General features: G+C 38.1%; 1 protein-coding gene across 1 annotated transcript; it reads left to right on the top strand.

Moving 5' to 3' along the window:
- The first annotated feature begins 1,233 nt into the window (after window positions 1–1,233).
- On the top strand, window positions 1,234–12,565 carry LOC125267078 (myosin heavy chain, fast skeletal muscle-like). Its single transcript, XM_048188381.1, has 41 exons — window positions 1,234–1,248; window positions 1,506–1,540; window positions 1,973–2,194; window positions 2,290–2,433; window positions 2,519–2,675; window positions 3,056–3,083; window positions 3,191–3,305; window positions 3,466–3,558; window positions 3,646–3,709; window positions 3,803–3,901; window positions 3,978–4,081; window positions 4,168–4,306; window positions 4,483–4,601; window positions 4,683–4,832; window positions 4,916–5,086; window positions 5,179–5,479; window positions 5,607–5,680; window positions 5,866–5,953; window positions 6,073–6,190; window positions 6,279–6,402; window positions 6,506–6,642; window positions 6,972–7,227; window positions 7,318–7,560; window positions 7,674–7,850; window positions 8,031–8,176; window positions 8,288–8,378; window positions 8,464–8,853; window positions 8,943–9,069; window positions 9,344–9,462; window positions 9,549–9,745; window positions 9,829–10,012; window positions 10,117–10,282; window positions 10,392–10,516; window positions 10,620–10,928; window positions 11,050–11,253; window positions 11,338–11,463; window positions 11,552–11,722; window positions 11,863–11,967; window positions 12,044–12,139; window positions 12,221–12,352; window positions 12,467–12,565. The coding sequence occupies exons 3-41, from the start codon at window positions 1,988–1,990 to the stop codon at window positions 12,485–12,487; spliced, it is 5,817 nt and encodes a 1,938-aa protein (XP_048044338.1). The 5' UTR covers window positions 1,234–1,248; window positions 1,506–1,540; window positions 1,973–1,987; the 3' UTR covers window positions 12,488–12,565.
- Window positions 12,566–12,946: the final 381 nt, after the last annotated feature.

Here is a 12,946-nt window from a genome sequence, read left to right as displayed (position 1 = left end):
AAGTCAAACAGACCTCATTTAGTAGCAGACATACTGTATGTGTTGTTCAAAAGTACAGCTAAGGTTAAAAAGAAAAAAGAAAAGAAAAGTGGGGGGCAAGACTAAGAGAACAGAATTCTGTCAAAGCAATGTCACTACCTTACAGTTTTGAAATCATAAGACATTTGCAAGCATTACAGACATCTGTCACTGTCAGGACAAGAGCATGTAAGATTTTATCAATCTTGTCCATTGTTAAACCTTTATATCTTACAGTCTTATCAGGTTATATGTATATAATTATTTTGAATTGAAACTAAAAACAAAATAAGACAGCCATGCAATTATTCTGGAGCCAACAGAACAGTCATAGTCCTAATATTGCAGTACTATACAGGTCTTTTTTCTTTTCTTTTCTTTTTTTACATATATGGCACTGCAATAAATCTGATAATTGAGAGTGCCTGTCCATGGAATGCAAACTCATCAAGCAAAGCAATAAAATGTATACATATGGGACTGTAAATCAGATTACAGCATGACACTGAACAAGTCAACAGAAAATATATATGATAAATATATAAATCCAGTCACACTTATTTGTTAATGCCAGTAACAAAAAGATGCCAATAATAATGTCAATAATGGCAATAATAAAAAGACCAGCCAATAATCTAATTTTAATAGTTCAGTTCATAGGGATTTAACTAACTAATATTTGTAGTTTACCTAAATCTTTTTATTCACTTACCTGCTATAACCCATTAGCTGAAATCATTGAGGTTGGTTAGCAGTAATGGTCCATATGATTAGTATTTTGAATTTATTTTTACTATAGAGAATCTTGTCTTATGTGAATAAGTCTTGTCAAACAATACACACTGAGATACATGGAGGCATTATAAATTATTCCAAGTGTTGCCTCTGTTTCACATGTCACGTTAAATGTAATATTAAATCTCTTTACCCTTTCAATTTCAAAAGTGAATTTCATTAATTTTGTATCTTGCATATTTAAGCAAACTACTGAGGTTAAATTCTTTTTAACAAGCTATCCTAAAGTGTTAGTTATTTCCAGTTATTTTATTCTATTCCCAACTATGGATGCAACCAAACGGTCCATCTGATCAGTTTCTTTACTCAAATTTTAGCCATATTTGGTCTTAGCCATATTTAACTTCTGCATTGCTTGCAAAGCAAGTACAGTATAAAGAGCAAGGGGAGGACTGGAGACCTTTGCGTTCGGAAGACCAGCCAAGATTGCTTGTGGTGAGACAAAACTTTTATTTCTTTTTCAAGATGTACACAGTTTTAAAAAATGCTGCCATCTTATTTGATAACCTCTATCAATGGTTTGTTATTCAGTTTGTGTATTCGTTTTCTTTTATTCGTTTTCTTGTGTATTCTTTTTCTTTTTTCTTTTTCTTATGTCTTTTAAAGACATAAGTTGCTAATATTTTTATAAAGTAGTTTTTAAAAATGAAAAAGCATGGTTTTAATGTATAATATCTTACTGTGTATTACAGTGTTTCAGACATTCATCAGAACTTGTGGCAGTGTGGTAAGTTAAACATTCTAAATTAAACTAAAGACATTTTAAGAGAAAAACAAGCATACTGAAAAATGCATTAGTGCTCTAGCCATGTGTAGAAATACACACACATTTTATATAATTAATATCCATGTTTTACTACAGGATTCCTCAAAACTGGCCCTGTTTAGTTCAAACTCTGATCAAACCTACCTGTTTTTTTTTAGTAACTCTGAAGACCTTGATTACCTTGCTCAGGTGTCTTTGAATTGGTTTGGAGCTAAACTCTGCAGGGCATGGCCCTCCAGGGCTGGATTTGAGGAACCCTGCTTTACTATATCCCATGTTTTACTTATAGTCCCTTATTTTACTTATAGTAGAAAAATAGTGATCACATACCTGTGTAATGCTGTACTGCATTTTCCCTGTTTACCTATGGTTATGACAATCTGTAAATTCCAGAAGTAAGCCGCCACCATGAGTACGGACGCAGAGATGGCCGTTTATGGCAAGGCTGCCATTTACCTTCGTAAGCCTGAGAAGGAGAGAATCGAGGCTCAGAACAAACCATTTGATGCCAAGACTGCCTGCTATGTGGCTGATGCCAAAGAGTTGTACCTCAAGGCAACAATCAAGAGCAAAGATGGTGCCAAAGTCACAGTTGAATTGCTTGACACTAAGGAGGTGAGTTTTAATTTCCATTTCATGTTAGATGCTCATTAAATTGCTTATTACAATGTTTTCTTTTATATCTAATATCTAATTTATCAAATTTCTAGGAGAGAGTTGCTAAGGAGGAAGATGTCCACCCAATGAATCCTCCCAAGTATGACAAGATTGAGGACATGGCCATGATGACCCATCTCAATGAAGCCTCTGTGCTGTATAACCTCAAAGAGCGTTATGCTGCATGGATGATCTATGTAAGTTCTGAAACAACTTAAAACAGCATTGAAATTCATTTTGTCTGTGGTGTTGAAATCTAACCACTTCTCGGCTTCTTTTTAGACCTACTCTGGGCTCTTCTGCGCAACTGTGAACCCCTACAAGTGGCTTCCAGTGTATGATGCAGAAGTGGTGGCTGCCTACAGAGGCAAAAAGCGTATGGAGGCCCCACCCCACATCTTCTCTGTCTCTGACAACGCCTTTCAGTTCATGCTGACTGGTAAGACATTATTTCTGAGATCTGAATTATATATGTTGAAATTCACATTCTTAGGCCTGGTTTCACAGACAGGGCTTAGCCTAAGCCAGGATTAGGCATTTAATATAGGGCATTTAGTTCAATAAGGGCATTTAAGTAGCTTTTATAATCTTTCACTAGAAAAACAAAACAAAAAACAAAACAAAAAAAACATTATTGGTGTGTATCTTTAGACAAAACAATGGCACTGAAATATTTTAAGATATGTCCGTACAAGTTGCTTTCAGTTATAACAGCTCAAACATGCATTTTAGTCTAGGACTAGCTTAAGCTGTCTGTGAAACCGGAGGATAGTTTTTTATAAAACAATTGCTAAAACATTATTATCTTTGAATTAACAGACAGAGAGAACCAGTCTGTCCTGATTACGTATGTATCAAGCTTACTATTGGAGTTGTTGAGAACAGTTATATTTTTCTCTTATGTAACTTCCTCATGTCTTATCATCTTCTGTTTTCTAATCTCTCATAAACCAGTGGAGAATCTGGTGCTGGAAAGACTGTGAACACCAAACGTGTCATCCAGTACTTTGCCACAATTGCAGTGGGAGGTGGTGAAAAGAAGAAAGAGCAGACTCCTGGCAAAATGCAGGTACATGAGATATAAAACTGTCAAATATATTATTATGAAAGATATAGTTCAAATTCATAACAATCATCTCCCACAACATATGATATGTGAACTTGTGAAATGCCTGAAAACAGTGTTTAGACATGAAACAAAATAACTGAAAACCCTTCAAACATCACAGGGCTCTCTTGAGGACCAGATCATTGCTGCCAACCCTCTGCTTGAGGCTTATGGTAATGCCAAGACTGTGAGAAATGACAACTCCTCTCGTTTTGTAAGTATATATATTTATATTTATATATTTATACAGAATTGTCTATAAAGACATTATTTATGTATCATTCTATTTTGTTTTAAACAGGGTAAATTTATCAGAATTCACTTCGGTACAACTGGAAAACTGGCTAGTGCTGACATTGAGACATGTAGGTGGACACAATTTCATTGATCCATCCTGCACATTTGTCTTTGTCTGTCACTCTTCAGATGATTGTGACTCAAGTACATTCTCTCAACAGATCTGCTGGAGAAGTCTAGAGTGTCATTCCAGCTTCCAGATGAGAGAGGCTACCACATCTTCTACCAGATGATGACCAACCATAAGCCTGAGCTGATTGGTAGGTGCACATTTTACATTGAGTGTTTCAGATAATATTGTAAAATGCTCTTTCATGAATGCTGTTTATTTTACAGAAATGACGCTCATCACCACCAACCCCTATGACTTCCCCATGTGCAGTCAGGGTCAGATCACAGTGGCCAGCATTGATGATAAAGAGGAGCTGGTTGCTACTGATGTGAGTCATTACTGTTTGAATATTTGCATATTATATTTAAATATAGCAGAATATATCCTAGAGCTCATTTTCTTTGTTATTTTCAGACTGCTATTGATATTCTGGGCTTTAGTGGTGAGGAGAAAATGGGCATCTATAAGTTCACTGGAGCTGTGCTTCATCATGGTAACATGAAGTTCAAGCAGAAGCAGCGTGAGGAGCAGGCTGAGCCTGACGGCACAGAGGGTGAGACTAAAGACTAGTACTAATGGGTCAAAACATGCTTTGAATTGACATATCCTTGTTTCTATTTTTACAAATGAAAGGATGGTTTTAGTTTTCAAGACAAGAAAAGGGATGTTTTTTTAATGATTTAAAAAAAAAAAAAAAAAAAATATATATATATATATATTTAATTTTAGAGGCTGACAAAGTTGCCTACCTTCTGGGTTTGAACTCTGCTGATATGCTGAAGGCTTTGTGCTACCCCAGAGTCAAGGTCGGAAATGAGTTTGTGACCAAAGGCCAGACCGTGCCACAGGTACAGTAAAATAGTTCAACCTTAAAATCTGGCTAATCATTGCAGAAGCAGAATTAAATATCCACACTATTCTACTTACAGGTGTACAACTCTGTTAGCGCCTTGGCCAAATCTATCTATGAGAGGATGTTCTTGTGGATGGTCATTCGTATCAACCAGATGTTGGACACAAAACAACAAAGAAATTTCTTCATTGGTGTGCTGGATATTGCTGGCTTTGAGATCTTTGATGTAAGAATGATTCTTTATCTATTTTTATGGCAAACTGAATCATATTCAAAAGTCAGTAAATATTTCCGTTATTTTTCCTCCAGTTCAACAGCATGGAGCAGCTGTGCATCAACTTCACCAATGAGAAACTGCAACAGTTTTTCAACCACCACATGTTTGTGCTGGAACAAGAGGAGTACAAGAAGGAGGGCATTGTTTGGGAGTTCATTGACTTCGGCATGGACTTGGCTGCTTGCATTGAGCTCATCGAGAAGGTTTTTAATGGTTTATGAATTAATTTATTTTCAATATCTATTCTCAAAATCTTATAATCTTATAATATCTTACAACATTCTTTTATAAACAGCCCATGGGTATCTTCTCCATCCTTGAAGAGGAGTGCATGTTCCCCAAGGCTACAGACACTTCCTTCAAGAACAAGCTGTACGATCAGCATCTTGGCAAAAACAATGCTTTCCAGAAACCAAAGCCTGCCAAAGGCAAGGCTGAAGCTCACTTCTCCCTGGTTCACTACGCTGGAACTGTGGACTACAACATTGCTGGCTGGTTGGACAAGAACAAGGATCCATTGAATGAATCTGTTCTGCAGCTGTACCAGAAGTCTTCTGTCAAACTGCTGGCTACTCTCTACCCACCTGTTGTTGAGGGTAAAACAAAAACTGAAGTGTTAACATGATTATGTACATCATTTTAACCAAAATCTGATTCAGTTTTGCACTCTTTTCTTGTTATTACATTATATGTATGTGTTCTTTTATCTTTTTATCTGAATAGAGAGTGGTGGCGGCGGCAAGAAGGGAGGCAAGAAGAAGGGTGGCTCCATGCAGACTGTGTCTTCTCAGTTCAGAGTATGTCATTTTTAGACAAAATGTGAATAATGATGCAACTGAAAGGACTTAAGAAGTACTGTACTGTACACGAGCTTTCTTGACTCTAGGTCAGAAAGTAATATAAAAAAATAATTCACAAAAAATAATACATCAAGAACTGAGAGAATGTGAGTAAGAATGCTGAATCTTTTATGATTAAACAGGAGAACTTGGGCAAGCTCATGACCAACTTGAGGAGCACTCACCCTCACTTTGTGCGTTGTCTGATTCCCAATGAGTCCAAGACTCCAGGTAAAGTATTAAAGGGCTCACAGTTATTCTCATATTAACATATTAATTATTGTATGTTAATGTATATAATAAGAAAAATGATAATCTACCAAGCTCATGATGTAAACTGTTCGTTGTAGGTCTCATGGAGAACTTCCTGGTTATCCACCAGCTGAGGTGTAACGGTGTACTGGAGGGTATCAGAATCTGCAGAAAGGGCTTCCCCAGCAGAATCCTCTATGGTGACTTCAAGCAGAGGTAAATGGGACCACATAAAAATACCATTTCCTGAGGCTCTTTAATAGAAGATATGGAGCATTTTGTTAAACCTTCAAATTCTCCACAGATACAAGGTGCTGAATGCCAGTGTTATCCCAGAGGGACAGTTTATTGATAATAAGAAGGCCTGTGAGAAACTCCTGGGATCCATCGACGTTCCTCATGACGAGTACAGATTTGGACACACAAAGGTTCATATTCAGCTTTACAACTTTCACTGATTCAGTGATCATGATCATTTAACTTTTAGAGGTAAATCAATATCTTTTTATTTACTGTTTTACATAAATTCAGGTGTTCTTCAAAGCTGGTCTTCTGGGTACTCTTGAGGAGATGCGTGATGAGAAACTGGCTGCTCTGGTCACAATGACTCAGGCTGCCTGCCGTGGATTCCTGATGAGGAGGGAGTTTGTGAAAATGACGGAGAGGAGGTGAGGAACATCATGGAATGAACAAAACTCTCTGATTTAACTATTTCAGTTAGTATAAAGCTTTTTCAGAAGGAAATTTGAAAACAGTGATTCATAACCCACATTAATTCACAGTGTTAATGGGGTTATCAGTAAAAAAAAAAAAAAAAAAAAAAAATTCTGTCTATGGCAAGCCCATCTACTTGTCAATTTGGCTTTTAAAGGTATTTTAAAAAATTGTATTCAAATATGTTAGACCCATAAAGTGAAGGGAATATTTGTTGACCAGTTTAAAAATAAGTGCATTTACCAGTAATTTTCACATTTAATCATCCAAATTGTTTCATCAGGGATGCAATTTACACCATCCAATACAACGTCCGCTCATTCATGAATGTCAAACACTGGCCATGGATGAAAGTTTACTACAAGATTAAGCCTCTGCTGAAGAGCGCAGAGACTGAGAAGGAGCTGGCAACCATGAAAGAGGACTTTGCAAAATGCAAAGAAGATCTTGCCAAGGCTGAAGCCAAAAAGAAGGAACTTGAAGAGAAGATGGTATCACTGCTGCAAGAGAAAAATGATCTGCAGCTGCAAGTAGCATCTGTGAGTATTTTTACTTGAATTCACTGAACCATGGCTCCATTAAATGAGCAATGTGGTTTCCAATGAAACAGCAATCTATTTTCTTAACAGGAATCTGAGAATCTCTCAGATGCTGAGGAGAGGTGTGAGGGTCTGATCAAGAGCAAAATCCAGCTTGAAGCTAAACTCAAAGAGACAACTGAAAGACTGGAGGATGAGGAAGAAATCAATGCTGAACTGACAGCCAAGAAGAGGAAACTGGAGGATGAGTGCTCTGAGCTGAAGAAAGACATTGATGACCTGGAGCTCACCTTGGCTAAAGTGGAGAAGGAGAAACATGCCACTGAGAATAAGGTTAGAGACTGAGTTGTTTTAAGATTAGATTTAATCTTTGTCTTATATTTTGATATAAAAAAAAAACTATGAATAGTAAAAAATAAGGTTATTTGGAACAAAACATTTTACAGGTCAAGAACTTGACTGAGGAAATGGCAGCTCAGGATGAGAGCCTTGCCAAGCTTACGAAGGAGAAGAAAGCCCTCCAAGAGGCACATCAGCAGACACTGGATGATCTCCAGGCTGAGGAGGACAAAGTCAACACCCTGACCAAATCCAAGACAAAGCTTGAGCAGCAAGTTGATGATGTGAGTTGTGATAATTAGGTTATACTTTTATATATTATGTATTTATTTGTATTTTTCATACCAGTAGAAGTAAATATAAATAGATTGGGTGTATTGCTAGTATATTAACTGAATCATATAATAATGATTATATCTAATTAACCTTTGGGTAAAAATTAATACCAACATGAAACTGTTTAGCTGGAAGGTTCCCTTGAACAAGAGAAGAAGCTCCGCATGGATCTTGAGAGAGCCAAGAGAAAGCTTGAAGGAGACCTGAAATTAGCCCAAGAGTCCATCATGGATCTGGAGAATGACAAGCAGCAATCTGAGGAGAAAATAAAAAAGTAATTAAAACATGAAATCTTTGAAAACATTGGACAATTTTGATTTGTTGTTGTGTTTTTTTTTTGTTTTGTTTTTTTAACAAACTACCTGTTGTTGATGAACACCCACAGGAAAGACTTTGAAACAAGCCAGTTGCTCAGCAAGATAGAAGATGAACAATCTCTGGGTGCTCAACTCCAAAAGAAGATCAAGGAGCTTCAGGTAATTTGAATTTTTTTTCAAACATTACAATCATTATAATCAAATACAGATCACTAACAATGTAATGAACTACTTTCCACCATAGGCTCGCATTGAGGAACTGGAGGAAGAGATCGAGGCTGAGCGTGCTGCTCGTGCCAAGGTTGAGAAACAGAGAGCTGATCTCTCCAGGGAACTTGAGGAGATCAGTGAGAGGCTTGAGGAGGCTGGAGGAGCCACTGCTGCTCAGATCGAGATGAATAAGAAGCGTGAAGCTGAATTCCAGAAGCTGCGTCGTGATCTTGAAGAGTCCACCCTCCAGCATGAAGCTACAGCTGCTGCCCTACGCAAGAAGCAGGCAGACAGTGTGGCCGAGCTGGGAGAGCAAATCGACAACCTGCAGCGTGTCAAGCAGAAGCTTGAGAAGGAGAAAAGTGAATACAAAATGGAGATTGATGATCTTTCCAGCAACATGGAAGCTGTTGCCAAAGCAAAGGTTGAGAATTGTTTCAAAAATTGTTCAAAAAGGAAATGTAATAAATGTGGTTAAGATTCTTAAGAATCCAATGATATTTGTGTTTACAGGCTAATCTTGAGAAGATGTGCCGCACACTTGAGGACCAACTTAGTGAAATTAAGTCCAAGAATGATGAGAACCTTCGCCAGATAAATGACCTTGGCGCTCAAAGAGCAAGACTTCAAACTGAAAATGGTAAATAATGGCAAAATATCTAAAAAATATCAAACAAAATGATACAACATTTTATTTCCTCCACTAACAAGTGCAGATATACAATTATAAGTAAATCAGCCATGTCACATATTCACGTGATCCTTTGACCTCATTCTCAATGCTCATTTACTATGTATTCATAAAATATATGATAATGTAAACTATTTCCCCAGCCGAATTTGTAGCAAATGCTTTTCTCATATTATTAAATGGTTTATTTTGAACTGAACTGACATGGTGAACATTTGAACAGGTGAGTTTGGCCGTCAGCTGGAGGAGAAGGAAGCTCTAGTTTCTCAGCTCACCAGAGGCAAACAAGCTTTCACTCAGCAAATTGAGGAGCTTAAGAGGCAGATTGAAGAGGAGGTTAAGGTAATACAGCATAATCAAAAAATACACATACTTGTCAATTACTGTACTGTACAGACAAGCTAATATTATGTGACTTTGTCTCCTAGGCTAAGAACGCACTGGCCCATGCTGTACAATCAGCCCGCCATGACTGTGACCTGCTCCGTGAGCAGTTTGAGGAAGAGCAGGAGGCAAAGGCTGAGCTGCAGCGGGGAATGTCAAAGGCCAACAGCGAGGTTGCTCAATGGAGAACCAAATATGAAACTGATGCCATTCAGCGCACTGAGGAGCTTGAAGAGTCCAAGTATGTATATTATTGCATAATATTCCCAAAACTCACAGCTATTTTATAGATTAGAATTCAAAATTATGTGTATTACTTAACAGGAAGAAGCTGGCTCAGCGTCTGCAAGAGGCAGAGGAACAAATTGAGGCAGTGAACTCCAAATGTGCATCTCTGGAGAAGACCAAACAGAGACTCCAGGCTGAGGTGGAGGACCTCATGATTGATGTGGAGAGAGCCAATGGTTTGGCTGCTAACCTTGACAAGAAGCAGAGGAACTTTGACAAGGTAAACAACTTGAGTCATCATATGATATTCTCGTAATGTATAGCTAGAATGGGCTTTGTTAAACATGTTATAAACAAATCGATCCTGAAATATCTCCACCAAAGGTCCTGGCAGAATGGAAGCAGAAATTTGAGGAAGGTCAGGCAGAGCTGGAAGGTGCCCAGAAAGAGGCTCGTTCACTCAGTACTGAGCTGTTCAAGATGAAGAACTCCTATGAGGAGAGTCTGGATCAACTGGAGACCCTCAAGAGAGAGAACAAGAATCTGCAGCGTAAGAATGAAACTGTTATTTTAGACAAAAACTTCAAAGTTTTAATTCTAAATGATAATTAAAAAGTAAACACATGATTATGATTACAGTTGAATTTTTTTTCTTATAGAGGAGATTTCAGATCTGACAGAGCAGTTAGGTGAAACTGGTAAGAGCATCCATGAGCTGGAAAAGGCCAAGAAGGCAGTGGAGACTGAGAAGGCAGAGATTCAGACCGCCCTGGAGGAGGCTGAAGTGAGTATCTGAAGATCAGTTTGGAATTCTTGCTAGAACCATTTTACTGTGTTGTTAATGCATATTTCCATTATGATATTAAAAGTTGTTTTATTTTTCATAGGGCACCCTGGAGCATGAGGAGTCCAAGATTCTTCGTGTCCAGCTTGAGCTAAACCAGGTCAAGGGAGAGATTGACAGGAAGCTTGCAGAGAAGGATGAGGAGATGGAGCAGATCAAGAGGAATAGCCAGAGAGTCATTGAATCCATGCAGGGCACTCTGGACTCTGAAGTTAGGAGCAGGAATGATGCTCTGAGAATCAAGAAGAAGATGGAGGGAGACCTTAATGAGATGGAGATTCAGCTGAGCCATGCCAATCGCCAGGCTGCTGAGGCCCAGAAACAGCTCAGGAACGTTCAGGGACAACTCAAGGTATGTGACTTCTCTTTGGCTTTGGGGTGTATTAGTATGTTTGTATAATCTAACATTTGTTAGGTTAAGGTCACCAGAAAGCACACTGAAAGCTTATTCTAAAGTTATTGTTTATGTGCAGGATGCCCAACTGCACCTTGATGATGCTGTGAGAGGACAGGAAGACATGAAGGAGCAGGTGGCCATGGTGGAGCGCAGAAACGCTCTTATGCAGTCTGAGATTGAAGAGCTGAGAGCTGCTCTGGAGCAGACAGAGAGAAGCCGCAAAGTGGCTGAACAAGAGCTGGTGGACGCCAGTGAGCGTGTTGGGTTGCTGCACTCTCAGGTAAGGGTACTTTGTTTTATAATGAAATTAAGGAAATTAAGACAATCATTTAAAATGTTCAAAATGTTGCTTTCCATTTTGTAGAACACAAGTCTCCTGAACACCAAGAAGAAGCTTGAGGCTGACCTTGTTCAGATCCAGAGTGAAGTTGATGACACTGTACAGGAAGCCAGAAATGCAGAGGAGAAGGCCAAGAAGGCCATCACTGATGTGAGCAACAGTAGCAGACAAATGTTTCAAAAGATGCTTGAATACTTGAAAAATGTGGATCTAATGAATGTTTGTGTTCATGCAAAAGGCTGCAATGATGGCAGAAGAGCTGAAGAAGGAGCAGGACACCAGTGCTCACCTTGAGAGGATGAAGAAGAATCTGGAGGTGACAGTGAAGGACCTGCAGCACCGTCTGGATGAGGCTGAGAATCTGGCCATGAAGGGAGGAAAGAAACAACTCCAGAAACTGGAGTCAAGAGTAAGACTGCCTTTATTATTCTGATGCTCGCCCATATTCTGATGTTCATAGTGTTGATGTGTACAGTACGAAGTGTCTAAACATCTCTTAACATTGTATTGGAGTGAAATGAGTTTAATAATATCTTCTACTTACTATAGGTCCGTGAGCTTGAGACTGAAGTTGAGGCAGAGCAGAGACGTGGAGCTGATGCTGTTAAAGGTGTCCGCAAATATGAGAGGAGAGTCAAGGAGCTCACCTACCAGGTAAAAAATGTGTAGTAAAATTCAGGTCCCAATAATCAGATTTTGTTCTAGTCTGATCCATATTCATTATCTTCAGACTGAGGAGGATAAGAAGAACCTCAACAGACTGCAGGATCTGGTTGACAAGCTTCAGCTGAAGGTCAAGGCTTACAAGAGACAGGCTGAAGAAGCTGTGAGTACCTCATTTAAGAACTAATATCACCTTATCAACAATTATATTAAGTTCCTGGTATAATCGTATGTGACTTTGCAGGAGGAACAAGCAAACACTCACCTGTCCAAGTTGAGGAAGGTGCAGCATGAGCTGGAAGAGGCTGAGGAGCGTGCTGACATTTCTGAGTCTCAGGTCAACAAGCTCAGAGCCAAGAGCCGTGATGCTGGAAAGGTAATTTTTCTCAAATGAAAATGTTTAAACATACTTAAATTTTAAAGCTTTTATTTTACCATAAATTGTTCCATTTTATATTCATACAATGTTTTGTTTGCATACTTTTTTCAGAGCAAAGAGGCAGCTGAGTGAAAACCTTCACATACACTGACACCAGCTCCCATTTGTCTCTGAAAATGTGCAATTGCTCAATAAAACATTTATCACTTATTTTTTTGTCATTTTCTTCTATATACAGTATCCCTGATGAATTTTTCATGTTTATTACATTTTTTATATGGTTTATATGTTATCTCATCAAATGAGACAAATAATTATAGCTTCAACAAAAAAATATTAAAATAACATTGAGCTTTTAACTGGCTTAATTATTGATCACTACAAATCATCTTCCTCTAATAAAATGAGTAAATTATTCTCAATAACACACCATTTTTTCAAGCATTTTAAAATTAGAAAATTATGGATAAACATTAAAAATAGAATAAGCATGCAATTAAATACAACTTGAATTGCTTCTTACCAAGTTCAATTTAGGTAGGGCAGATTCTGGGTCTTAGCGCCAGTTTATGATAAACATTTTGTAAGCTT

The sequence above is a fragment of the Megalobrama amblycephala genome, linkage group LG4 (assembly GCF_018812025.1).
Source record: "Megalobrama amblycephala isolate DHTTF-2021 linkage group LG4, ASM1881202v1, whole genome shotgun sequence".
Lineage (NCBI taxonomy): Eukaryota > Metazoa > Chordata > Actinopteri > Cypriniformes > Xenocyprididae > Megalobrama > Megalobrama amblycephala.
Note: the sequence above shows the minus strand (reverse complement) of the source record. Positions and strands in the feature narration are given on the sequence as shown.

Bases quoted from the DNA above. Each gene is read 5' to 3' on its own strand.
- LOC125267078 (XM_048188381.1), top strand. From the start codon at position 1,988: ATGAGTACGGACGCAGAGATGGCCGTTTATGGCAAGGCTGCCATTTAC. The intron at 9,463-9,548 runs GTAATACAGCAT...TTTGTCTCCTAG, and splicing joins AGATTGAAGAGGAGGTTAAG to GCTAAGAACGCACTGGCCCA. The intron at 11,723-11,862 runs GTAAGACTGCCT...TACTTACTATAG, and splicing joins TCCAGAAACTGGAGTCAAGA to GTCCGTGAGCTTGAGACTGA.